General features: G+C 41.2%; 3 protein-coding genes and 1 pseudogene across 5 annotated transcripts in view; all 4 read right to left on the bottom strand.

Annotated features, from left to right (window-relative positions):
- Window positions 1-11,848: 11,848 nt before the first annotated feature.
- Window positions 11,849-16,719, bottom strand: timd4 (T cell immunoglobulin and mucin domain containing 4). Its single transcript, XM_070449723.1, has 8 exons — window positions 16,688-16,719; window positions 15,881-16,140; window positions 14,832-15,167; window positions 14,594-14,644; window positions 12,747-12,823; window positions 12,497-12,608; window positions 12,225-12,255; window positions 11,849-12,020 (listed from the first exon to the last, which is right to left on the bottom strand). Exons 1-8 carry the CDS (start codon window positions 16,717-16,719, stop codon window positions 11,936-11,938), a joined length of 984 nt encoding a protein of 327 aa, XP_070305824.1. The 3' UTR covers window positions 11,849-11,935.
- Window positions 16,382-20,339, bottom strand: havcr1 (hepatitis A virus cellular receptor 1). 2 transcript variants are annotated; one of them, XM_070449260.1, is made up of 7 exons: window positions 19,606-20,339; window positions 18,997-19,338; window positions 18,368-18,442; window positions 18,182-18,249; window positions 17,984-18,077; window positions 17,814-17,850; window positions 16,382-17,074 (listed from the first exon to the last, which is right to left on the bottom strand). In XM_070449260.1, the coding sequence occupies exons 1-7, from the start codon at window positions 19,652-19,654 to the stop codon at window positions 16,900-16,902; spliced, it is 840 nt and encodes a 279-aa protein (XP_070305361.1). In that variant the 5' UTR covers window positions 19,655-20,339; the 3' UTR covers window positions 16,382-16,899. The 2 variants fall into 2 exon arrangements, with proteins under 2 accessions (XP_070305361.1, XP_070305362.1); XM_070449261.1 differs by having other exon boundaries at window positions 16,382-17,071.
- Window positions 20,340-20,370: 31 nt separating this feature from the next.
- Window positions 20,371-27,715, bottom strand: part of LOC111981786 (hepatitis A virus cellular receptor 1) — a 21,271-nt gene continuing 13,926 nt past the window's right edge. The window contains exon 4 of one of the 2 annotated variants that reach the window (XM_070449262.1): window positions 20,371-20,531. In XM_070449262.1, the coding sequence (XP_070305363.1) occupies window positions 20,437-20,531 (95 nt within the window). In that variant the 3' untranslated portion in view covers window positions 20,371-20,436. Of the gene's footprint in view, window positions 20,532-27,492; window positions 27,597-27,715 lie in introns of those variants that run through there. The other variant, XM_024013221.1, reaches the window with a different exon arrangement.
- Window positions 23,054-25,792, bottom strand: LOC111979944 (T-cell immunoglobulin and mucin domain-containing protein 4-like; annotated as a pseudogene).

Raw genomic sequence — 27,715 nt, 5'->3', positions numbered from 1 at the left:
ATGGCATTACAATGGGCCTCAGGATCTCGCCACAGTATCTCTGTGCATTSAAATTGCCATCGATAAAATGTAATTGTGTTCGTTGTCCGTAGCTTGTGCTGCCCATACCATAACCCCACTCTGTTCACAACATTGACATACAAGCAYGCCTACAAAATCTGCTTGGTACCGTTGAAACTGGGATTCATTCGTGAAGAGCACACTTCTCCAGCGTGCCAGTGGACATTGAAGGTGAGCATTTGCTCGCTGAAGTCGGTTATGACACTGAACTGCAGTCAGGTCAAGACCCTGGTGAGGACGACGAGCACGCAGATGAGCTTCACTGAGATGGTATCTGACAGTTTGTGCAGAAATTCTTCTGTTGTGCGAACCCACAGTTCCATCAGCTGTCTGGTTGGCTGGTCCTAGACAATCCCGCAGGTTAAGAAGCTGGATGTGGCGGATCCTGGGCTGGCAGTACATCAGGGATGGACGTACTGCCAAAAACTCTAAAATGACTTTGGAGGCGGCTTATGGTAGAGAAATGAACAAGGAATTGTCTGGCAACAGCTCTGGTGGACATTCCTGCAGTCAGCATTCCAATTGCACGGCATCCTCAGAACGTGAGACATCTTGGTATTGTGTTGTGTTGACAAAAATGCACACTTGTTCAGTGGCTTTTATTGACGCTCCAGCACAAGGTGGACTGTGTAATGCGCCATTGCTGTTTAATCGATGCTTCTTGATGATGCAGAGCTGTCAGGGTGATGGAATTTATTTGGCAAAGAGAATGCTCACGGTACAGGGAGGAAAAATTGGTGCATAAATTTGGGAAATAACGCTTTTTGTGTGTATGGTTCAGCTCATGAAGACTGGGCAAGAACCTTTACATGTTGCGTTTTATATCTGTTGGTGTGTTGGAGCGGTCTGTTACTTTCAAAGTTACTTGTTGTTATATGTATGTTCTCACACATTTTACGACTTTTTTGGTAGATGTTCTGTTTGACCATGAATCCAAAGCCATTATTTTTCACGTGTTTAAGAAAAAAAGTTATATTAGTTGGTTGACGTCATAATCCACCCGTGGGGTGTTTAGGGTTATATAAATGCGTGGCCATGCACGCCCAAACTCAGATCAGTCAAGATGTAGCGACTGACACAACAGTATGTGGGCTTGTGTATCCAACATGAGGAGACAGCCTACAGAGGAGGTGAGGGCATCGGAGTTGTGTTATGGAAAACAACCTCTCACTCGTCAACAAAACAAAGGGTATGGATGCTGGACTTCAGGAAACTATGAGACGGGCACCCCTCCTACTTCCAGACAATCGAAGATCCACAAGTGAGTAAGTGTGGAAAGTTTTAAGGTTCTCTCGTGACACATCACAGACCAACTGAAAATGGTCCGACCCACGACAGACAGGTGTGTGAATAGAAGGCAACCAGCGCCTCTTCAACTCAGAGGCTGAAGAAATTTGGCTTGTCACCATAATACGACAGACTTTTTACTAGATGCACAATCGAGACATCCTGCGGGCTGTGATCAACAGCTGGTACGGCAACTCCAGCCAACAAACCGCAGGACTCTCCAGAGGGGTGTGGCGGTCTGCACAACGCATCCGGGGGAAACTACGGGTTACCTATCCAGGCACACCCGAGTGTCACAGGAAGGCCAAAAAGATCATCAAGGACATCAACCATCTGAACTGCCGTGTTCACGACTCCGATATCACTCCAGAAGGCAGGTCATATCAGGTGCATTAAACTGTGACCAAGAGACTGAAAAACAGTTCTATCTGAAGGCCATGCAGACTGCTAAACAGCAATCACCGACCTGCAGGCTGCGCCTACATAGAAGCGCCAATCAACGGTGGCACTGCTTAAATAATTTGGATATAGTCCATGTTAAGCACAATGCACTCTAATAATGCCAATCATTATATGGTTTCACATTCTTTACATATCATACATGATTATATACTGTATTTATAACCATCTAATTTGCAATTTTCCCTATGCGCTCTGGTCATCGCTCATTCATATATTACGTTGGTTCTATTCATTCACCCTTAGATTTGTGTGTATTAGGTAGTTGTTTGGGGGAGACTGGTTAGGATTACTTGTTTAGATATTACTGCACTGTCCGTAACTGAGAAGCACAAGCATTTTCACTTACACTCGCACATTAACAATTCTGTTAGCCATGTGTATGTGACAAATACAATTTGATTTGATTTGAAATATTGTGCGGACGATGGGCGGGCAGGTGGGTTGCAGGCGGGTGGGTTGAATAAAGAGAAAACAAAAAATCCGTAAATGTATTATTCTTGYGCAATTTATATCTATAGACTACATGGAGGGTTTTCTTTCATTATTTTAGGCTATCTGGCATTAGTGCTTAAGCCTAAGCTTTAGAGCTTAACTGGAGTTATACACGCAGACRACAAATGTTTTTTGGAATGGACAGGAAAAGTTCATGTCATCCGCTGAGGCAAAAAAAGGACAATGTCAGAGTTTAGTTCAATGAGAGAATAGCAGTGAAATGGAGAGTTGAAAATAAAGAGAAGGGAGGGCCAGAAAAGTAATGTTTGGGAAAGATTTGGTGAAGTGGTACAGAGGATGATAGCAGTGTCTCTATGTTATGTGTGATTGTGAGGCGCTATWCAAATTCGACAGTCACAAGACGGGGACTTCAAATWRGCCTATGGCACGTCAAGGGAACTGTAGCCWACTGTTTAGATGGTTTAAATGGAAACTGAAATCTGGACACTGACTGTGGRTTTATAACCTCTCACATTGCTGAAATATCAACTCCTGCAGAATTAAAAGATTCTTGCAAAAATTATRCACCAATTCTAGGCAAAATTTGGACTCGGGAACAAGAGAAATATGATGCATTTCTTTCAGCATCTTGAGAGAAGGCGAATGCGCACTTAGATACCGTCTGTAGCGGTTCTATCTTTATCAGCGTCATAAAAGCTGATAGTATTTAAACCACATMAAATAGGCTACGTATCCAAGCCAAACTGAAGTCTTATCAGAAACGTGTTGGTCGTTTTCACATGCAACTTCTATTTCCTTACAATCGGTCAAACTGATGTCACTTGGAAATGTCTTTTTTYCCCCTGGAGTTACTGCATTTTATCCATAAATGTCTTTGCTGGATTGAAAGAAGCAGGAGATTACAGAGGAAACTTGACCAATGTCAACTAGATTGRAGCATTCACTTTATCGTTTTATGACATTATTCTGTTGAGAAAGGGTTTATTTAGTCTTCTAGGGCAACTTACAGTACACTGAGTGTAGAAAACATTAAGAACATGACAGACTGACATAGATTGACCAGGTGAATCCAGGTGAAAGCTATGATCCCTTATACAGTTGAAGTTGGAAGTTTACATACACCTAGGTTGGAGTCATTAAAACTTGTTTTTTTCACCACTCCACAAATTGTTTGTTAACAAAACTATAGTTTGCTGGCAAGTCGTAGGGGTCATTAACTTTTGGCATGTACAGCAAGTCATTTTTTCCAAACAATTGTTAACGACAGATTAATCTTCTACTTATAATTCACTGTATCACAATGTCCAGTTGGGTCCAGAAGTTTACATACACAGTTGACTAGCTGCCTTTAAACAGCTTGGAAAATTCCAGAAATGATGTCATGGTTTAGAAGCTGTCTAATAGGCGTAAGTGACTCATTGGAGTCAAATTGGAGGTGTACTGTTGGATGTATTTCGATCCTACCACCTCGGTGCCTCTTTGGCTTGACATCAGGGGATATTAAAGAAATCAGCCAAGATGTGGACCTCCACAAGTCTTGGTTGCATCTTGAGAGCAATTTCAAGCATGAAGGTACCACGTTCATCTGTACAAACAATAGTACGCAAGTTAAACACCATGGACACGCAGCCGTCATACCGCTCAGAAGGAGACGCTCTGTCTCCTAGAGATGAACGTACTTTGGTGCGAAAGTGCAAATCAACCCAGAACAACAGCAAAGGACCTTGTGAGATGCTGGGGAAACAGGTACAAAAGTATTCACAGTAAACAGTCCTATATGACATAACTGAAAGGCCCTCAGCAAGGAAGAACCACGCCCAAAACCACCATAAAAAAAGCCAGACACGGTCTCAACTCACATGGGGACAAAGATATTTTGGAGAAATTCCTCTGGTCTGATGAAACAAAAATAGAATGTTTGGCCATAATGACCATCGTTATGTTGGAGGAAAAGGGGAGCTTGCAAGCGAAGAACACTATCTGCAACTCACACAGGGGTGCTGTAGACATCACAGGTGTTCAACTGGGATCATGTTTGGGTGGTGCTATTGCTGCAGAGGACTGGTGCACTTCACAAATAGATGGCTCATGAGAAGAAATTATGGATATATTGAAGCAACATCTCAACTCAGTCAGGAAGTTAAAGCTTGTGCAATGGGTCTTCCAAATGGACAATGACCCCAAGCATACTTCCAACGTTGTGGCAAAATGGCTTAAGGACAACAAAGTCAAGGTATTGGAGTGGCCAAAGCCCTGACCTCAATCCCATAGAAATTTGTGGGCAGAACTGAAAAAGCGTGTGCAGCAAGGAGGCCTACAAACCTACCAGTTACACCAGCTCTGTCAGGAGGAATAGGCCAAAATTCACCCAACTATTGTGGGAAGGTTGTGGAAGACCTACTTTGAACCAAGTTAAATTACAATTAAAGGCAATGCTACCAAATACTAATTGAGTGTAGTAAACTTCTGACCCACTGGGAATGTGATAAAGAAATAAAAGCTGAAATAAATCATTCTCTCTACTATTATTCTGACATTTCACATTCTTAAAATAAAGTGTGATCCTAACTGACCAAAAGTAAATTTTACAGGATTTTGTTACCTTAATCCTTTTCTCTAACACAATACACCATAATGACAAAGAAAAAACAGGTTTGTAGACATCGTTGCACATTTATTAAACAAAAAAATGGAAATATCACATTTACATAAGTATTCAGACTTTACTCAGTATTTGTTGAAGCACATTGGCAGCGATTAGGCATTGAGTTCTTCTTGGTATGACGCAACAAGCTGGCACTACCTGTATTTAGGGAGTTTCTCCCATCTCTCTGCAGACCCTCTCAAGCTCTGTCAGGTATGATGAGGAGGCCTTTACATGCACAAACTATTTTAGGTCTCTCTAGAGATGTTGAATCGGGTTCAAGTCCGGCTCGGCTGGTAAACTCAAGGACATTCAGAGACTTGTCCTTATGCACTCCTGCTTTGTTTGGCTGTGTGCTTAGGTCGTTCCTGTTGGAAGCTGAACCTTCGCCCAGTCTGAGGTCCCTGATGCTCTGGAGCAGGTTTTCATCAAATGATCTCTCTGTACTTTGCCTCCATTCATTTTCCCTCGATCGTGACTGGTCTCCCAGTCCCTGCCGCTGAAAATCTGTAGTTTTGGCCGGCACCCAGCCTTAGGGAAGACTCTTGGTTGTTCCAAACTTCTTCCATTTTAGGTATGATGGCCACTGTTTTGGGGACCGTAAATGCTGGCAGACAATTTTTGGAGCCTTCCCCAGATCTGTGCCTGACATAATCCTGTCTCGGAGCTCCATGGACAATTCCTTCAACCTCACGGCTTGATTTTTGCACCATTGTATATAGATTGTATATAGATTCTCTTTTTTTCTACCATGTTATTGACTTGTTTATTGTTTACTCCATGTGTAACTCTGTGTTGTTGCTGTTCAACTGCTATGCTTTACTTGGCCAGGCGCAGTTGCAAATGAGAACTTGTTCTCAACTAGCCTACCTGGTTAAATAAAGGTGAAATAAAAAAATAAAACATTTTTTGCTTGACATGCACTGTCAACTGTAGGGCCTTATATAGACAGGTGTGTACCTTTCCAAATCATGTCCAATCAATTGAATTTACCACAGGTGGACTCCAATCAAGTTGARGAAACATCTCAAGGATGATCAATGGAAACAGGATGCACCTGAGCTCAATTTCATAGCAAAGGGTCTGAATACTAATGTAAATATKACATTTCTGTTAGATTTCTAAAAATAAAATAGCAAAAAAGAAAAACWATTTTAGAATTAGGCTGTAACGTAACAAAATGTTGAAGTCAAGGGGTCTGAATACTTTCCGAATGCACTTATAGTCAGGCTGTTGCTGACAGGTTACAGTTACGGGCGGGTGCCGGTGAACAAACAGCTGACCTGCACACCACTAGTATCTATGTCTTAATTTCCCCAAAATATAGACTCTTGCCCACTGGGCAAAAACTGGTTGAATCAACATTGTTTCCAAGTCATTGAAAAAACTAAACAATATAATGAAACTGAGTGGATTTTTTAAAAGTCGTCAAGGTAAGGGAATTTTGTATTTTTATCACCCAACTTTGAACCTAAATCTAATGGCATGGTGAATTTCTTTGTTGATTTCACCTTGAATTCACGTTAGTTGACAACTCAATCAAATGTAAATTATTGAACTGACGCCTGTGCCCAGTGGGAAGTCTCTTTAATTTGACATCCAATTTTAAATGCTCCTCTGAACTTCACATTTATGCTCATGCGCCCTTTTACATGGAAATGGCCAGATCTAGGAAGCCGGTGCTCATTCATCTTTGGGTGGTGATACGTTAACGAGATCACGCTATTCTCCTCTTATTGCAGTTCATGAGATTACACTGTTCCCCTCTTATAGCAGGTCATCAATTTATGCCAGACAACGTCGCTCTCAAAGCGCACTGAAAGGGAGTCACTCCCTTTAAAACCATTAGCACACTTTCCCCCTATCAGTGCTCTGTTATCAATACACCTTGGCCTCACTCTTTAAAGGGGTAGTGGGGAAAGAGGAATTATCTTCAGAATTGTGCTACTGCTCTATTCAATACATTTTGTGTGGATTTCTAAGCGAACATGTCGAGAAATAATACACATAGTTGCCATTGTAACAAGTTCATATTGATTCCTCGTGAGAGTTTTTAGGGAATCAGCAGGAGCAGTAGGACTTGCGACAAACTTACATTTCAGGTCAGTGTGAGATTGTCAGAGCTAGCTATCAAATATTTGACAAACACCACTAATAAAAGTCCTCATCTGTTTCCATGGGAACTCAGAGAATTGGGCTTGAGCCCAGACACATGCARAGAGAGAGAGAGGCAATACCAAGATCAAGTGCCTGATAGAAATTGTTGTCAGTGTTTTCTAGTCCCAAAGTATGTACTTTAGTTTTTCTAATCACAATAACTGCATTGTACACAATATTATTGTTCTTGTAGGTATGACTTTATCTACTTGATCTCACTGATTAACTGTTGTCAAAGGGGAAAYTTCACATTATCCCGCCACAAGTAGTGGCTGTAATGCATTTTCTGGGCTTAAAAATGGTGGATAGCTRTTCCACAAATAGCGCCTCAACGATTCCCAGAATAAGGTGATTAGTGGAACGAACGTTTTAGAGAGATTGGAACAGAGGAAGAAGTGACTCRTTTGATTAATTAGATATAAAAGCATTCTTCTGACCATAATGCTAGGGTATGCTGTAATGGTCCATTTCATTTCATTTATTATATTTATTTGACCTATCTGCTCAACGATATGTATAACAGTATGAAATATACTGTAATTCTGCATTAAAACTTATATCAAAAAGTGTACGCTTTTTGAAAGAGAAAGGCGGGAAATTACCTTCCTGTTTTTCTCTTTTTCCATGCTAAAGAGGATAGCAGTGACCTACACATCACAAAGCTCARTGTTGTGGTGGAACAGACCACAGGCCGATTGGTGTGGCTGTGGCGAATAGCTCCACTCCGCAGGTGTAAGGTTACCTCAGGGAGCTGCACTCAGAGGATATTCTATCCTAATGTGTCTGGAGAGAGCAACTCACCCTCAAACACATACCTCATAGCAGAGGAACCACGTGTAAAGTCAGTGACCTTATACCTACGCTGTCATTACTTGCATTTTTTTTCTACAGAAGAGCAATTAATTATGACTAAAGTTAAAGAGCACAGGAGACATCTGCACTTCTTTTTTTTGTTGGAGAGATAATTATCTAGTCTTACTCTAAGTATGTCTTCAGAGGGTCGCGATGGTAGCATTTCTGTCTGCCTATTGACTCAAAAACTCTACTGGTTAGTTATTATGCGTTGTACAACACGGTGTTCCTCTTGTGGAATGCTCAAACCAGATGAAAGTGCAGTGAGTGAGGAGGCCTATTCACGTTGAAGTGTACCGATGGTCAAAGCAGCAAACAAAGTCTTTCCATTTTCACAATGTGACTTCCTGATGACCTTCGTGGTGTGTATGTTCCTAATGTGTTTGTTTATGATGAGTCAACAAACTGCCCGCTGAATCCACCTCATTCAAAGCCTCCACTTCAGAGGGCAAGAGCACTGCAATGCTGCTTTCTGATGCTGTTTTGCTTTGACAGTGGGCGAAACGATCTTAGTCCCAATTTGTTGTGATGTTTTGAAGTGGAGGGCTTGATTATACTGGATTGATCATACTTGAAGTAACTTATAATTCCTTATCACTTTGTTTTCAAAGAGGAAGTGAAATCCTTCAGATCCATGTGAAGACAAAAGTGAATGCCCTGCTGCTGTTTTGTCAGCCTCTGGTTCAGTACACATGTTGTTCATGACTCGTTTCAAGTGACTGAGAATTTAATTGCTTCCTTGTGTACAGTATTCAATATGTCAGGTCTGACATTTCGGTTACTTGAGAGTCAATAACTTTTTGTTATGGTCTCTTTAATCGTCCCCTCCCCGTTTTTATTTGTATTTCAATCTGTCCCCTGGCCTCCAGTGACTCCAGGCSTCTCCCATCTGGGATACCAAGTCCCCACATCTGGCTTCTCCTCTGGACCTTGCTGGGCAGGTTGTGTGTGTGTGTCTTTCTGTMTTTCTGTCTGTTTTTCTATCTGTCTGTCTGACTAGTCCTGGGACCAAGCTCTCTCTTCCTCCAATGGTGCACAGCCTTGATGTGTGGCACATCCAGTCCCCGTTCCTCACTTCCGTCCATGTGGCTCCATGGTTGAGTGTTGATTATTCCCCATCTCTCAGTGGCTGCTGTTGCTGCTCTCCACTGGGGGCCTGATCTCCTTCCGCCACATAACTGTGTTTCTGTTTCTGCTGAGGAATGTGAGAAGCAATGTTTAGATTTACATCATTTGGTTTTTCCATCCAGTTTGCCACTGAGGTGTACTGGTTGTCAGCTTGAGGCTCTTGAGGGCACCCTGATCTGACACATCCAGACAGGCATTGTATTGCGTTGTCTGTCTGTCACAAACACAATGAACTGGGTGGTAGTAACATTATAGAGTCAACAATTAATCGTAAAAAAATTATATTGGTTTAGTATCTTCATTCTGTAAATGAACTGTGAAATTAAAGTTTAATAGAAGTTGATGTTACAGGCAGAATTAAGCATATGGACATGTTAAAGCACATTCTGTACAGCTGAGCAACAGACCCTCAKGGTTACACTTCAAAAGCTCATTGACTTTGACCCTAAAAATAACTTGTACTTWGCATAACTATTTCAAAAAAGGCAGTGTTACCTGTTGCCGTGCAACATAAAATATCTTTGGCTTTCCTGACAGAAATCATCAGTACACTATSTAGCCTACGGTGTAGTTGCCTAACGTTCCATCTGTTTTAACACACATTTCCCAGGAAGACGAACTTGCAGTCAATACTTGCCCATCAAACGCTCACTGTATAGTGCTGCCATCATGTGGGAAAAAATKTAATTGCATCTTCTTTTTTAAACTTTATTTAATTTATTTAAGGCAAGTCAGTTAAGAACAAATTATTATTTTCAATGACGGCCTACCAAAATTCAAAAGGCCACACATACAGTTGAAGTCGGAAGTTTACATACACCTTAGCCAAATACATTTAAACTCAGTTTTTCACAATTCCTGACATTTAATCCTAGTAAAAATTCCCKGTCTTAGGTCAGTTAGGATCACCACTTTATTTTAAGAATGTGAAATGTCAGAATAATAGTAGAGAGAATGATTTATTTCAGCTTTTATTTCTTTCATCACATTCCCAGTGGGTCAGAAGTTTACATACACTCAATTAGTATTTGGTAGCATTGMCTTTAAATTGATAAATTTGGGACAAATGTTTCAGGTAGCCTTCCACAAGCTTCCCACAATAAGTTGGGTGAATTTTGGCCTATTCCTCCTGACAGAGCTGGTGTAAYTGAGTCAGGTTTGTAGGCCTCCTTGCTCGCACACGCTTTTTCAGTTCTGCCCACAAATTTTCTATGGGATTGAGGTCAGGGCTTTGGCCACTCCAATACCTTGACTTTGTTGTCCTTAAGCCATTTTGCCACAACGTTGGAAGTAWGCTTGGGGTCATTGTCCATTTAGAAGACCCATTTGCGACCAAGCTTTAACTTCCTGACTGACGTCTTGAGATGTTGCTTCAATATATCCGCATAATTTTCCTTCTCATGAAGCCATCTATTTTGTGAAGTGCACCAGTCCCTCCTGCAGCAAAGCACCCCCACAACATGATGTTGCCACCCCCGTGATTCACGGTTGGGATAGTGTTCTTCGGCTTGCAAGCCTCCCCCTTCTTCYTCCTAACATAACGATGGTCATTATGGCCAAACAGTTCTATTTTTGTTTCATCAGACCAGAGGTTATTTCTCCAAAAATATCTTTGTCCCCATGTGCAGTTGCAGACCGTAGTCTGGCTTTTTTTTATGGTGGTTTTGGAGCAGTGGYTTCTTCCTTGCTGAGCGGCCTTTCAAGTTATGTCTATATAGGACTTGTTTAACTGTGAATATAGGTACTTTTGTACCTGTTTCCTCCAGCATCTCACAAGGTCCTGTGCTGTTGTTCTGGGATTGATTTGCACTTTCGCACCAAAGTACGTTCATCTCTAGGAGACAGAACGCGTCTCCTTCCTGAGCGGTATGACGGCTGCGTGGTCCCATGGTGTTTATACTTGCGTACTATTGTTTGTACAGATGAACGTGGTACCTTCAGGCATTTAGAAATATTCTGACATTTCACATTCTTAAAAWAAACTGGTGATCCTAACTGACSTAAGACAGGGAWTTTTTTTTTAAAGGATTAGATGTCAGGAATTGTGAAAAAACTGAGTTTAAATGTATTTGGCTAAGATGAATGTAAAATTCCGACTTCAACTGTATATATATATACATTTAGCCATGTCCTGACTCCTGATGCTAAATCATGCTCATCAAGATTTTAATACCACTGTCATGACTCACAAAAAAATGTATAAAACTCCTAATAGGAGACCATTGATTCAACTTAAAATACGTGGCTATGAAAAATMTTTTTGCAGGAGAATTTTGCGTGCATCACCATTCCCTTCCCCCTACATCCATTCTGCCTGTGCCTTTGTTATCAAAGAGAATCCACTAGAGGAAAAAATAGGCTCTTTGTTTTCTTGGGGGTATAGCCTCTAGAAATTCTAAGCGTTGAACACCATGTTAATCATGAACAAAATTACTGGTTGGGTTTACTTGATGTTTTATTGGAAAGTGGCTAAATTCAGACAGTTTGTAAAAACAATCCAATACTGTGCATCAAGAAAAAAAATCACACAGTACAATAACAATGTAGAAAAAAAGTGAATAAATACATTTTACATGGGGGGGAAAAACACAAACCCTTTTTCATTAGGTCGAATCGTCCTTCAAGGTGTCACCCTGTACAACAGTTCCCTCAGTAGGTGAAAATAGGGCCTTTGAGATAGGTGTTCATTGTGAGGCAGGTTTCAGGCAACCGTGATCAGTCCAATGGACGTCAGTTAACTTGATGATGTGAGGACAGCCAGTCTGATGTCTGTGTGTCACAGTGGTTGCGTCCCAAAAGGCACTGTGTTTCCTACATACGGTATATGGCACTACATTTGACCAGAGTCCTGGTCAAAAGTAGTGCACTATATCGGGAATAGGTCCCTCCTCCCTAGTCCAGAGTACAGATGTTCTCCTCCACAGGTCTCCTCATGCGAATCGCATAGATGATGTGGGGCGGCTCCTTGGCTGACAAACTAGGGAAGCAACACAACATCATCGCACGCTGATCATAGACAGGTCTAATTGTAACCTAGTACAGTACATTCTTAAACACATAAGTATACCAGACATGTAAACATATTGCACACAAAACATAAACATTTACCAAGACAATTATTGTTTATGTTTTGTGTTCAATATGTTTGCATGTCTCTTATGCTTATCACATGTTTGCTTACCCGCCTGTCTTTAGAGCTCTTCTGTGAATCCCTCACGAGAAGAAAATAACTGGTTCAAATCAACTTAAGCCAAATCAACGTTTATTAGTCATATGCACAGGAGGATACAGACAGCATACTGTACACAGTTCAATGAAACACTTACTCTTACTTAGTTAGTGGTTAGTGCACTTTTACATGGGCAAACATTTCACATCACAGCAAGATGTCTGAATAAGTGATCATTGGCACACTGGGCTTTTCTACAGAGGATGTGAGTTTGTGGTACATACGTTTGAACCCCAGTATGACCAATGCCCCCGCTATGAGTAGGAGTAGACTGAGGGAGAGAGAGAGCACCGGGACGTTGATCTGGAGAGAAAGGCTGGGGAAAGGGTCATCCACCTGGTTCCAGAGCACAGAGAGAGAAGCGAGCGGGTTAAACTCTTGGGGGCTTATTTTGTCTCTCATAGTCTTCCATAAAGCTGAGTAAAGGGTGATTATATGCCGGTGGTGTTAGTTGACGGTATACAGTTTACTCACCAGTGTTACAGAATGCAAAGCACTGGTGTTCTGTCTTGGAATGGCTATGTGTGAGGACTCAACAGCTTTCCAGTGGTCTACAAAGGGAGAAACAACACAATGGAGTTGATGATGGCACAAGCAAGTCATCTCTTCCCCATCACTTGTCAGGAAATCATGACATTTTATCACCCCYGAGACATCATCGACCACTGCTGCTTGATGCTCTTGAAATGAAAGCTGTACTTTCAACACTAGTTTGTGGTTTCCTATGAGGTCGGAACTTGCACTGAGCAACATATCGCGATTCAAGATAATACTGCATAGCCAACAGCGCACCCTGTTTCGTCAAGGTTACGTCTGAGATGAGGCTCTTTCAGTGATCAATCCGCCCTAGAAAAGGAGTTAGAATTGTGGTCTGRGACTACTCTCCGAGAAGGGTCTCCTCATAGTCATTTTGAAAGTGAAYGTTTGTAAGGCACAATGGTTAGCACATTTTACTCCATTCGATGAACAGGCACATCCGGGAACTGTGGGGGGGCAAAGTAGTTTAATAATTGACGTTATAGCACTGATGTGTGAATGAGGGGTAWATGTTGAAGTAGGCAGTTTTCTTTCCGATCCGCTCCTTCTTCTTCTTTAAAATGTTATCGCGGACTACACCTGCTGGTGTGTTTCCTCTGTGTTTCTAATCTCCTCTCYGTTTGTGCTGTGCAGTTGATAACCACAGTAAGAAACGCTATAAAGTCCACCYTCTTAACAWGCAACACATCAGGATCCCTCTGTCGACAAGGAATATTATCCGGTGTCCCTACTCCTGCTACCATTACTTCTTCAACAACCCTCCTTTCTTCCACTCTTCTCACCGCCTCTGGATAGGAGACTTGCTGGACAGCCCTTGTTATTGCCACCTCTGTCTCCTTCAGCCTAACAGGGTACTTCAGGAATTCGCGTGCATGCTCCCCGCCTCAATTGCAGCGTTTAGGCTCAGCTGGCATAAAATACTCCTCCCGTCTGCATACACTTGACCCATGACCGAGTCATTTACATTCATCACACTGCGTGGGTTTGGGTGCGAAGGCTCTCACAGGTAATCTCGTATAWCCCAAATACAYGTGAGAAGGAAGAGACTCTTCATMAAAAAAACAATAGAATGGATGGAGTGGGCTTCCTCACTCCATCCAACATGTGGGTCAGTAGGTGTGCACCAACCAGTTGATCCAATTCGTCACGTATATCCTTTGCATTTACTTCTAGCGCCACCCCAGAGATAACACCCTTGATAGGCACCTTGCTTCGAAGTTCCACACACACCACATTCCAATCGGACATCTTCTTGAGTCGCGAAGCACGTTCCATAGAAACACAAAAAAACAAAATAAGCCCACTTCTTGTTATTCTTATTGACGCCACCTCATCCAACAYATCCACAATTTTAACTTCAAACGGATCTCCCAGGGAACAACCTCGATCCAAAACCCTTATTCCAACCAAAAAAAGACTCCAAACCTGAAAATTTACTAGATTCCACTACCACTTTAATTCTCTTATTTCCTTTTGCATTCTCCACTGTAATCCGGGTCTTCTCACTCTCCTCTCCACGCCATCTGATTCAAACAGAACATCCGCTTCCTCCATTTTCCCCTCCTCCACCATCTTTAAATTACTCTTCTCTTTCCTCTTCCCCATCTCGTTAGGATTTCTCAACTTCTACTAACCACACGTGAATCATCATCATTATCACCATCATTATCAACGTAGAAATAATATTGATTTTAATATCATCTCTGATAAGGAATATGCATCACACACACCTGGGATCACATTAGTTCACCTTATTTTAGTTTTTTTTTTTACAATATACTCACCTGTGGCAGGGTTAGCTTCTGTGGTTGTTGGCATAATGGTTACTGGAGCAGCTAAAAAAAAATTATAAAAATTATAACAGACGTATTGGGAGAGTCAATTGCATTTTAGGCCTAAAGTTCTGAGTTCACAATGTACGTCTTCTGTACAAAGCAAATGAAAGCTACAAAGTCCATTGATCCCCATTTGTGCCCAAGAATTTTAAATAGGGACATAAATTAATATTTTGCCACAAATTACCTTTCATGACCCTCAAGTTTTGGATTACTTTTTTGTCGTTGAAAATGCCGTCTATGTCCACTCTGCAACAGTATGGCCCGCTGTCCGTCTGCTTGACGTCGAGAATTCCAAGATCCATTTCTCCCGCGAGGACATCACCTGTCATTCTGTATCTGTCCGAAACCTTGGAGATGACCCCATGTTCGTCTGTCTGCACGAGGATGTTATTGCACCAGAACGTGCCACATTCTCGGCCCCAACACACACCGCTCAAACCCAAATGGCCCACTGAATATTGGCAGGACAATGTCGCAGTAGCACCTTCCATCACCTTGAACGCCGACACCGAACACCTGGCTGTTGAGTGGGGGAAAGAAACACAGGTTTGACAAGGCTATTTCCTCGTTCCGGAGTTCCATACACACGTTGTCAACATCCCGAGGTCGACTACAAAACTTTTTCAACATCGCCTGAAGTTATGGTCAAAAGGCTATATTTTGTAGCTTGCTAGGTAGGCCCCTCAACTCGGTTGCTAGAATTAAAGTAAAAGTAGGGTAGTCTTCTAAATAGTATGTACAGTGCATTCGGGAAAGTATTCAGACCCCTTGACTTTTTTCACATTTTGTTACATTACAGCCTYATTCTAAAATGGATTAAACCAAACGTGGAAAAAGTCAAGGTGTCTGAATACTTTCCCGAAGGCACTGTAGGTTAGGCCTATGTAGGTGGGAAYACAAGCTAATACACAGCCATGCTAAATAACTCAAAGTAACATCTTAACACGTAGCCTACTTGTGCAAAAACGTCCATGTCTAGTTGAAGAGTTAGGCCTAGTCAATGTAGCTACAGACAGCAAAGGCCATCGCTTCCAACCTACTTGTCTAGAACAAAGCCATTGGAGAGCTTGTCACTATTTTGTGGTAAACAAAGACACAAAGAGTGAGCCTGCCCTTTCTGTGGTGTTTAAGTCAAATTATGGGGACATCCAATTTAAACCACATCAACGTACCCAATCCCTCGATAGCCTAAACTCCAATTATTTGTAGTGTTTTAGATTTAAATGTTCTTGCCTGAGACTGGTAGGAGGACAAGGATCCAACGCAGGAAAGACGGTCCAGAACCAGCAGCCATTCTGTACATCCAGTGTGTAGGAGTGGAGGGTGCACACGACACTGCGTTGTGCTGGGCGCGGGCAGGGCGGCTCAGAGACAGGGCATCTGAATGGGCAACTGTGTTCTCGGTGCCACTGCCTGTGACATCTCCAGGTTGGACAGCCAGAGTTGCTTTGACCCTTCTGTCAAACTCCTCCCATTGTTGATGGGATTTCCATCTGCATTTTCCAGCATAAAAAAAACTGCATTGATGAGTTAGGAAGCTCATCTCTCACGGTACACAGTGTACATATCTGCACACAGGGATGGACTTTTTAAAAGCTAGCCCCTAGCCTGAGGCTAGTAATAGCTTGGCTGGCCAGTGCCCAAAATCCTTAAATTGATTTTTTTAGGGCTTTTAGTAGTTTATTACAATGTATAAGTGGAACAACAATGCTAACCTATCAATAATAAGACATGTTTGAGTTTCAAGTTAGAGTTTTTATTCATTAYCATATGCAGCAGGTTGGGCTTGAATAAGACAGAGTACAAAGTTGTTTGGAGACAATTTGTGAAGAATGCTGTGGTTATGTTTGACCTTTCACTTAGCTGCCTTTCTATGCCTGGATCCTGTTGCAGATGGGTGAAGCTAAATGTCATGGTTAAAGGAGATGGAGGGGATAGAAAAGGCCCCTTCAGAGAAAAGTAATTGCTTTTCAAGTTGATGCCATTTTTTCTACCTTGTATTACATACAAAAAAATACAGTCATCGTAATTGAAACTTACACTGTTAGTGCTGAATACACATAGATAGCCATACTAGCGAGCCTCTCGTTTCAAACAAACATTTCAAACATACAAATCAAGTAAAGTTTTAGTCATTTATCACCAAAAGCATCTGATTTTGTTGTAGCTTGTCTTGTCCGGTTGAATCATTAGCCTATAAGTTCAGACTCAGCCCTGTAACACAGAGCTACTGCGTTACGCACTGCACAGTGTTAACAGCATGACTGTGGTGATGTGTCCATGCTTTGTCGGGGGCACTCCTCATAGTCGTTTCTCTCGTTGTCATCTATTTGATAGACGTTCTCTACCGCCATCTCTCGAGTCTGCACACCCAAGCTGGACTCTGAGTTGCTGTACAGGACTGTGCTGCCAGAGTGCTCTGGCCTGCTAAAGGAAAGAACAGTAAATACACAGCCAAGGGAGACATGCATGCTTTTATTGACTKCATTATRTAGCTTAGTTCCACTCTMGTGATTTTYCAAWYCAGATGAATTAATGCTGAGAAAAGTTTGAGTTTTAGTGTACAAGCTGACATAGCAAATACATTTTGTATTGATTTAAGATACTTATTTTGCGCTGCATTGCGACTTTTTTATTTTTGTAATTTTTTTATTTAACCTCAACTAGGCAAGTCACTTAAGAACTTAAGAACAAATTCTTATTTACAATGACGGCCTACCCTGGCCAAAGCCTAACCCGGACGACGCTGGGCCAATTGTGCGCCGCACTATGGGACTCCCAATCACGGCCGGTTGTGACACAGCCTGGAGAATACTGTATGTGTAATATGTATTAGATTCTAAAAGCAATACCTACTGGTCAGTTAGGTCATCGCAAGTCATATTTCTTAACGACACAGACAAGAGTACCAACGGCTCACAAGATGTTCACATGAGTGTTCAGAAGAAGCCTGGTTGTTTCACTTCCTCAGAGTGTTGTGGTCTTGGCTCTCATTAGTCGTAGTTTCAGTATTACCTCAGGTCAGTTGCCATAATGTTTTTGCTAATTAGGCATACATGTCTCATGGAGGGACATTGCACTTTGACTCAGTTATTCTATTGGCATATTGTGGTATTTCATCTACTCTGTCAGTTGGAAAAGGTATAGTCATGATTAGCATACTTACATTTGGACTCCCGTAKYAATTGTTTTCCATCGCTTTCCTGTAATTACGTTAACAGAGACTGTGTTAAAGTATTCAGAAAAACTTATTGTAACACTGTCAACACCATTAGGGATATATTCACGAGAATTAGTACTTATTATGCAGGCAAATGTAGAGATGTGTGTACTTACTCAAGACAACRAGTACAGACACAATSACCACGCCTGTCAGAACCAGTAGAATGGACACCAGGATCACAGGCAGCTTATGGCCTGTCATCTGCTCCTGTTAACATCACAGATTCAGTTAAAAYKACATCTCAGTACAGTACCATGTCACACAGTGGGATTTCTTATTTGCCAGAATTTGCCGTGTGGAACTATGCATACCAAAATTGATTCGCTGTAAGGTGGCGTGGATGTGTCTGAATACTCTGTGGAATTTGTGGTCACATGACCTACACAGTGAGGAATTTACAGGTTGTATTTTCTGATGTAAGAATAATGCTGCAATATAAACAATATAAAAGTATGATTTTGATGGACTGATGTTATTATGTGCGTTGTGTTCCATACAGTGTGTGTGGTTGTCCGTGGTCTGTTGAGTTATGGTCACTTTAGCAGGTGCCTGAGATGTTGTTGGGACAGGTGCTGAAATCAGAAAGCAATACAATACTAACTCCTCAGCTTGAAAAATATAGATGCTAAGAAATCATAATATCTGTCAAGGCTGTGGGTAACTGGTGAAAGGTGTCAGGCGCAGGAGAGCTGAGATGCGTGGACAAGGTATTTAATTCAAGAAAACACCAGTATAAACACAATACTATGGTGCTGGAAAAATACTGGTACCACGAAATAAACGGGCGTAATAACAAAACCCGGTAACAATATACCAGCYGTCAGATACAGCCTTACAATAAAACAAACACKYACACAAACATGGGGGAAACCAGAGGGTTAAATAATGAACATGTAATGGGGGAATTGAAACSAGGTGTGTAAAAAACAAAGACAAAACAAATGGAAAATGAAAAGTGGATCGGTGATGGCTAGAAGGCCCGGTGACGTCGACCGCCGAACGCCGCTCGAACAAGGAGAGGGACCGACTCCGGCAGAAGTCGTGACAATATCACTCATTAGGCTGACAATGATCACCTGTAAAGCATCAAGTTACTGTATATCATAGCATGTTGTGCATTTCTTACCTTTCTCAATGTTCAAGTTGACATGATGTTTCTCATCATTCCACAATCCGTAAACATGCACACGACAGCCGTATTGTCCAGAGTCTTTTTCAGTGACATTGAAGATGGTTAGAGAGACATCCCCTGTCTTCAGCTCACCGAATAAATTATATCTAACCGAAGATCTCCATGTCACTTTAGTGCCATCAGATGAGATGATTTCCTTGTAACAACCAGAGTTCGGTATGGCTCCTCTCCCCCAACATATGGCTGATACACCATGCTTTTTGGTGTTATATTTACATGGCAGAGTGACATGCTGGCCCTCAATACCAATGACTTTTGGGGCAATGCATTCACTGACTAGAAACGAGGGAAGGAGGGAGAGGAGGACAGTGATACTTTCAATTGTCAATCATTAATTCACTTATTATCAAGTAAATAACCAGCCTTAACATCAAATCCAACTTTATTTGTCACTTGCGCCGAATACAACAAGTGTAGACCTCACAATAACATAACAATATTGTGTTACTTTTAATTATTTTGTACTTTAGTTTATTTGATCAACATTTTATTAAACCTTCTTGAACTGCACAAAAAGAGATGGGACCATCATGCATCACGTACCTGAAAGTAGACAGAGGAGCAACCAGCCTAAACCACAGTGAGTCTCCATGATGGGGTCATATCACTTCACCCTTCGCCATTCAAACGCCAACTGCATATATACACAGTCATCTGAACTCTCGCTCTTTAATAAAGTCGAACCTCCTGAGCACATGACTTCATCTACTTGACATCTGCTTTCAGATGTTTCCGTTGCACTCAGAAAGGCAGAGATGGTAATTGTGGTTATTTCTTTGGGCGGCTACACATCCAAATCAAATAACACACAGAACTGCACAGGTTTTTGGAAAGTTCACATAGTTCTTAATTGAAAAGAAATTCAAACCAAAACCATTTGCTCATGTCAATTCTGTGGAAGGTTGCATTTAATGTTATGTGGTGTAGAATCAAGACTCAAGGGAAAAAAACTTTCTCTTGAGTGGTATTTATTTATCTTTTCAATTACACCTCATCACAAAAAAAAACATGGCTAGATAACATAGCTAGAGTATACAAAACATTTAAAAAATCCTGCTCTTTCCATAACATAGACTGACCAGGTGAATCGAGCTGAAAGCAATAATCCCTAATTGATGTCACTTGTTAAATCTACTTAAATCAGTGTATATGAAGGGGAGGAGACAGGTTGAAAGATGATTTTTAAGCCTTGAGACATGGATTATGTATCTGTGTCATTCAGAGGGTGAATGGGAAAGACAAAAAATGTAAGTGCCTTTAAACAGGGTATAGTAGTAGGGGGGGGGGGGGGGGGGGGTGCAACTCAGTGTTAGTAACCTCTTATGAGTGGTCCTATATTAGCTACGTCACAACGTGTCGAAGAACTGAGTATGCCTACGCTAGAGGGGACCCAGATGTTTCTGTGATGGGCAGTGGTTGTTCTGTCGCAGTTGGGACAATAGTTGGGATGACAGTTGGGACGAGAGGTGCTACAGGAGTAAAAAAACAAACAACAACATATATTTCTGTTTAAAAACACAACACTGCTGGGGCAGTTGTGACAAAAGGTGCTAGAAATGAAAGCATAGATTTTATGGGATATTTTTTGGTTTACAAACATACAGCTTAACACATTGAAGGACGTAATCATCATCATTATCACCATCATTATCAACGTAGAAATAAATTTATTTTAATATTCATCTCTGATAAAAATCATCAGCACACACCTGGGATCACATTAGTTCACCTTATTTTAGTTTTTTTTTTTACAATATACTCACCTGTGGCAGGTTAGCTTCTGTGGTTTTGGCATAATGTTACTGGAGCAGCTAAAAAAAAATTATAAAAATATAACAGACGTATTGGGAGAATCAATTGCATTTAGCCTAAAGTTCTGATTCACAATGTACGTCTTCGTACAAAGCAAATAAAGCTACAAAGTCCATTGATCCCCATTTTGCCCAAGAATTTTAAATAGGGACATAAATTAATATTTTGCCACAAATTACCTTTCATGACCTCAAGTTTTGATTACTTTTTTGTCGTTGAAAATGCCGTCTATGTCCACTCTGCAACAGTATGCCCGCTGTCCGTCTGCTTGACGTCGAGAATTCCAAAATCCATTTCTCCCGCGAGGACATCACCTGTCATTCTGTATCTGTCCGAAACCTTGAGGATGACCCCATGTTCGTCTGTCTGCACGAGGATGTTATTGCACCAGAACGTGCCACATTCTCGGCCCAACACACACCGCTCAACCCAAATGGCCCACTGATATTGCAGGACAATGTCGCAGTAGCACCTTCCATCACCTTGAACGCCGACACCGAACACCCTGGCTGTTGAGTGGGGAAAGAAACACAAGTTTGACAACGGCTATTTCCGCTTCCGGAGTTCCATACACACGTTGTCACATTCCGAGGTCGACCTACAAAACTTTTTCAACATCGCTGAAGTTATGGTCAAAAGGCTATATTTTTGTAGCTTGCTAGGTAGCCCCTCAACTCGGTTGCTAGAATTAAAGTAAAGTAGGGTAGTCTTTCTAAATAGTATGTACAGTCATTCGGAAAGTATTCAGACCCCTTGACTTTTTTCACATTTGTTACATTACAGCCTTATTCTAAAATGGATTAAACCAAACGTGGAAAAAGCAAATCAGTGCTGAATACTTTCCCGAAGGCACTGTAGGTTAGGCCTATGTAGTGGGAACACAACTAATACACAGCCATGCTAAATAACTCAAAGTAACATCAACACGTAGCCTACTTGTGCAAAAACGTCCATGTCTAGTTGAAAGTTAGCCTAGTCAATGTAGCTACAGACAGCAAAGGCCATCGCTTCCAACCTACTGTGCTAGAACAAAGCCATTGGAGAGCTTGTCACTATTTTGTGTAAACAAAGACACAAAGAGTGAGCCTGCCCTTTCTGTGGTTTTAAGTCAAATTATGGGACATCCAATTTAAACCACATCAACGTACCCAATCCCTCATAGCCTAAACTCCAATTATGTAGTGTTTTAGATTTAAATGTTCTTGCCTGAGACTGGTAGAGGACAAGATCCAACGCAGGAAAGACGGTCCAGAACCAGCACCATTCTGTACATCCAGTGTGTTAGGAGTGGAGGGTGCACACGACACTGCGTTGTGCTGGGCCGGCAGGGCGGCTCAGAGACAGGGCATCTGAATGGCAACTGTGTTCTCGGTGCCACTGCCTGTGACATCTCTCCAGGTTGGACAGCCAGAGTTGCTTTGACCCTTCTGTCAAACTCCTCCCATTTTGATGGATTTCCATCTGCATTTTCCAGCAAAAAAAAACTGCATTGATGAGTTAGAAGCTCATCTCTCACGGTACACAGTGTACATATCTGCACACAGGGATGGACTTTTTAAAAGCTAGCCCCTAGCCTGAGGCTAGTAATAGCTTGGCTGCCAGTCCCAAAATCCTTAAATTGATTTTTTAGGGCTTTTAGTAGATTTACAAATGTATAAGTGGAACAACAATGCTAACCTATCAATAATAAGAACATGTTTGAGTTCAAGTTAGAGTATTTCATATCATATGCAGCAGGTTGGGCTTGAATAAGACAGAGTACAAAGTTGTTTGGAGACAATTTGTGAAGAAAGCTGTGTTATGTTTGACCTTTCACTTAGCTGCCTTTCTCTAGCCTGGATCCTGTTGCAGATGGTGAAGCTAAATGTCATGGTAAAGGAATGGAGGGGATAGAAAAGGCCCCTTCAGAGAAAATAATTGCTTTTCAAGTTGATGCCATTTTTTCTACCTTGTATTACATACAAAAAAAACAGTCATCGTAATTGAACTTACACTGTTAGTGCTGAATACACATAGATAGCCATACTAGCGAGCCTCTCGTTTCAAACAAACATTTTCAAACATACAAATCAAGTAAAGTTTTAGTCATTTATCACCAAAAGCATCTGATTTTTTGTAGCTTTGTCTGTCCGGTGAAATCATTAGCCTATAAGTTCAGACTCAGCCCTGTAACACAGAGCTACTGCGTTACGCACTGCACAGTGTTAACAGCATGACTGTGGTGATGTGTCCATGCTTTGTCGGGGGCACTCCTCATAGTCGTTTCTCTCGTTTCATCTATTTGATAGCGATTCTCTACCGCCATCTCTCGAGTCTGCACACCCAAGCTGGACTCTGAGTTCTGTACAGGACTGTGCTCCAGAGTGCTCTGGCCTGCTAAAGGAAAGAACAGTAAATCACAGCAAAGACATGCATGCTTTTATTGACTGCATTATGTAGCTTAGTTCCACTCTAGTGATTTCCAATCCAGATAATTAATGCTGAAAAAGTTTATTTTAGTGTACAAGCTGACATAGCAAATACATTTGTATTGATTTAAGATACTTATTTTGCGCTGCATGTGTACGTTTTTTATTTAACCTATATTAACATAGGCAAGTCAGTTAAGAACTTAAGAACAAATTCTTATTTACAATGACGCCTACCCTGGCCAAAGCCTAACCCGGACGACGCTGGCCAATTCGCCGCCGCACTATGGGACTCCCAATCACGGCCGTTGTGACACAGCCTGGAGAAACTGTATGTGTAATATGTATTAGATTCTAAAAGCAATACCTACTGTCAGTTAGGTCATCGCAAGTCATATTTCTTAACGACACAGACAAGGTACCAACGGCTCACAAGATTTCACATGAGTGTTCAGAAAGAAGCCGGTTGTTTCACTTCTCAGAGTGTTGTGGTCTTGGCTCTCATTAGTCGGAGTTTCAGTATACCTCAGGTCAGTTGCCATAATTGTTGCTAATTGAGCATACATGTCTCATGGAGGACATTGCACTTTGACTCAGTTATTCTATTGGCATATTGTGGTATTTCATTACTCTGTCAGTTGAAAAAGTATAGTCATGATAGCATACTTACATTTGGACTCCCTAGTAATTGTTTTCCATCGCTTCCTGTAATTACGTTAACAGAGACTGTGTTAAAGTATTCAGAAAAACTTATTGTAACTGTCAACACCATTAGGGATATATTCACGAGAATTGTACTTATTATGCAGGCAAATGTAGAGATGTGTGTACTTACTCAAGACAACAAGTACAGACACAAATGACCACGCCTGTCAACCAGTAGAATGGCACCAGGATCACAGGCACTTATGGCCTGTCATCTGCTCTGTTAACATCACAGATCAGTTAAAATGACATCTCAGTACAGTCACATGTCCAACAGTGGGATTTCTTATTTGCCAGAATTTGCCGTGTGAACTATGCATACCAAAATTGATTCGCTGTAAGGTGGCGTGGATGTTCTAATACTCTGTGGAATTTGTTCACATGACCTACACAGTGAGGAATTTACAGTTGTATTTTCTGATGTAAGAATAAGCTGCAATATAAACAATATAAAAGTATGATTTTGATGACTGATGTTATTATGTGCGTTGTGTTCCATACAGTGTGTGTGGTGTCCGTGGTCGTTGAGTTATGGTCACTTTAGCAGGTGCCTGAAATGTTGTTGGACAGGTGCTGAAATCAGAAAGCAATACAATACTAACTCTCAGCTTGAAAAATATAATGCTAAGAATCATAATATCTGTCAAGGCTGTGGGTAACTGGTGAAAGGTGTCAGGCGCAGGAGAGCTGAGATGCCTGGACAAGTATTTAATTCAAGAAAAACACCAGTATAAACACAATACTATGGTGCTGGAAAAATACTGGTACCACGAAATAAACGGGCGTAATAACAAAACCCGTAACAATATACCAGCCGTCAGATACAGCCTTACAATAAAACAAACACGCACACCAAACATGGGAAACCAGAGGGTTAAATAATGAACATTAATGGGGGAATTGAAACCAGGTGTGTAAAAAACAAAGACAAAACAAATGGAAAATGAAAAGTGGATCGGTGATCTAGAAGGCCCGGTGACGTCGACCCCGAACGCCGCTCGAACAAGGAGAGGACCGACTCCGGCAGAAGTCGTGACAATATCACTCATTAGGCTGACAATGATCACTGTAAAGCATCAAGTTACTGTATATCATAGCATGTGTGCATTTCTTACCTTTCTCAATGTTCAAGTTGACATGATGTTTCTCATCATTCCACAATCCGGAAACATGCACACGACAGCCGTATTGTCCAGAGTCTTTTCAGTGACATTGAAGATGTTAGAGAGACATCCCCTGTCTTCAGCTCCCCGAATAAATTATATCTAACCGAAGATCTCCATGTCACTTTAGTGCCATCAGATGAGATGATTTCCTTGTAACAAACCAGAGTTCGGTATGGCTCCTCTCCCCCACATATGGCTGATACACCATGCTTTTTGGTTATATTTACATGGCAGAGTGACATGCTGCCCTCAATACAATGACTTTTGGGCAATGCATTCACTGACTAGAAACGAGGGAAGGAGGGAGAGGAGGACAGTGATACTTTCAATTGTCAATCATTAATTCACTTATTATCAAGTAAATAACCAAGCCTTAAACATCAAATCCAACTTTATTTGTCACTTGCGCCGAATACAACAAGTGTAGACCTCACAATAACATAACAATATTGTGTTACTTAATTATTTGTACTTTAGTTTATTTGATCAACATTTTATTAAACCTTCTTGAACTGCACAAAAAGAGATGGGACCATCATGCATCACGACCTGAAAGTAGACAGAGGAGCAACCAGCCTAAACCACAGTGAGTCTCCATGATGGGGTCATATCACTTCACCCTTCGCCATTCAAACGCCAACTGCAATATACACATCATCTGAACTCTCGCTCTTTAATAAAGTCGAACCTCCTGAGCACATGACTTCATCTACTTGACATCTGCTCAGATGTTTCCGTTGCACTCAGAAAGGCAAGAGATGGTAATTGTGTTATTCTTTGGGCGGCTACACATCCAAATCAAATAACACACAGAACTGCACAGGTTTTGGAAAGTTCACATAGTTCTTAATTGAAAAGAAATTCAAACCAAAACCATTTGCCATGTCAATTCTTGTGAAGGTTGCATTTAATGTTATGTGGTGTAGAATCAAGACTCAAGGGAAAAAAACTTCTCTTGAGTGGTATTTATTTATTTTTTCAATTACACCTCATCACAAAAAAAAACATGGCTAAATAACATAGCTAGAGTATACAAAACATTAAAAAATCCTGCTCTTTCCATAACATAGACGACCAGGGAATCGAGCTGAAAGCAATAATCCCTAATTGATGTCACTTGTTAAATCTACTTAAATCAGTGTATATGAAGGGAGGAGACAGGTGAAAGATGATTTTTAAGCCTTGAGACATGGATTATGTATCTGTGTCATTCAGAGGGTGAATGGGAAAGACAAAAAATGTAAGTGCCTTTAAACAGGGTATAATAGTAGGTGGGGGGGGGGGGTGCAAACTCAGTAGTTAGTAACCTCTTATGAGTGGTCCCCTATATTAGCAATGTCACAACGTGTTGAAAAACTGAAGAACTGAGTATACTTAATTAATTATTGAGTGAAATATATACATGATAATATATTTTGATGAGTCTATACATCTGTAGGAGCATCATAGATCCAGGCATCTGTATCATGTGACTGAGAGGTATTCCACTCTAGGGTTCCTGCTGCTGACAATGGGGAAATGCAGGTCTCCTCTGACTCGGCTATTTCTGGACCGTCTCAGACCTAGATGGAAAGGGGGGGGGGTGACGACAGACAGACTTTTAATGCACACTATGCAGAAAAAACGGGAGTCACCACTTTCACATCCACTTTGAGAGGCAAACTGTTTTAAGCAGCTCAATTCTTCTCTGACATTATTAACCCCTGAACAAAGAATTGCTCCAATAGGATCAAGAACAGACAGTTGCACACATTGATTAAAGCTAATGCCCTGATAGACAAGAAAAAGTAATCATATTCATGTCATGATTGATGGAAGAAATGTAATTGCTGTGACTGCTCCACCACTCACTAAGAAGAACTGCTAGAATCAGACCAAGGATGAAGGCGATTGCTCCCACTCGGACAGTGTGTTCCTATTAGCTTTCCAGAGATGGAGAACCATTTTCTGCTGTGGGTTACAGTCATAGTTTTGTTTCAGGCACAGTGATTGAAGACAAAGTTGAAACAAAATGTTGATTTGCATTTTGCTACCTTATAGCTCATAAGGCATTTAGGTTTTTATGTACAAATATTCTGGTTGTATGTTAGCTTAGGGGCATTTTGATATAATTTGCTTCATATCCAGTTGCACTGTACCTTAATTCCTTGACAAGACCTATATTGGCCTGTGTGCAGTCATAAAGCATATCAGGACCTTGCTCACCTAGTAAGAAAAAAGATCCGACATCTCAAACCTTGACTAACTGTTAGTATCAATGACTTTTTCTGATCTATCTTCATGTGCAATACAGATTATCAAAACATATTCAATGTTGGTGTTGATATCAGATACTTCTCTGCTCTTCTCTGGTGTGAAAAGGGGACTCAGATTTTCTATGATGGGCAGTGGTTGTTCTGTCGCGTTGGGACAATAGTTGGGATGACAGTTGGGACGAGAGGTGCTAAAGGAGTAAAAAAACAAACAACAAACATATATTTCTGTTTAAAAACACAACACTGCTGGGGCAGTTGTGACAAAAGGTGCTAGAAATGAAGCATAGATTTTATGATAATTTTTTGG

Source organism: Salvelinus sp. IW2-2015, linkage group LG20 (genome assembly GCF_002910315.2).
Source record: "Salvelinus sp. IW2-2015 linkage group LG20, ASM291031v2, whole genome shotgun sequence".
Taxonomy (NCBI): domain Eukaryota; kingdom Metazoa; phylum Chordata; class Actinopteri; order Salmoniformes; family Salmonidae; genus Salvelinus; species Salvelinus sp. IW2-2015.
This window is presented reverse-complemented; position numbering and strand designations above follow the sequence as displayed.

Coding starts and splice junctions, on each gene's coding strand:
- timd4 (XM_070449723.1), bottom strand. CDS start 16,719: ATGGCTATCTATGTGTATTCAGCACTAACAGT. Junction 16,141..16,687: donor GTGTATTCAGCACTAACAGT/GTAAGTTTCAAT, acceptor TGGAAAATGCAG/ATGGAAATCCCATCAACAAT. Junction 12,256..12,496: donor GGTCATACTGGGGTTCAAAC/GTATGTACCACA, acceptor TCTTCTCGTGAG/GGATTCACAGAAGAGCTCTA.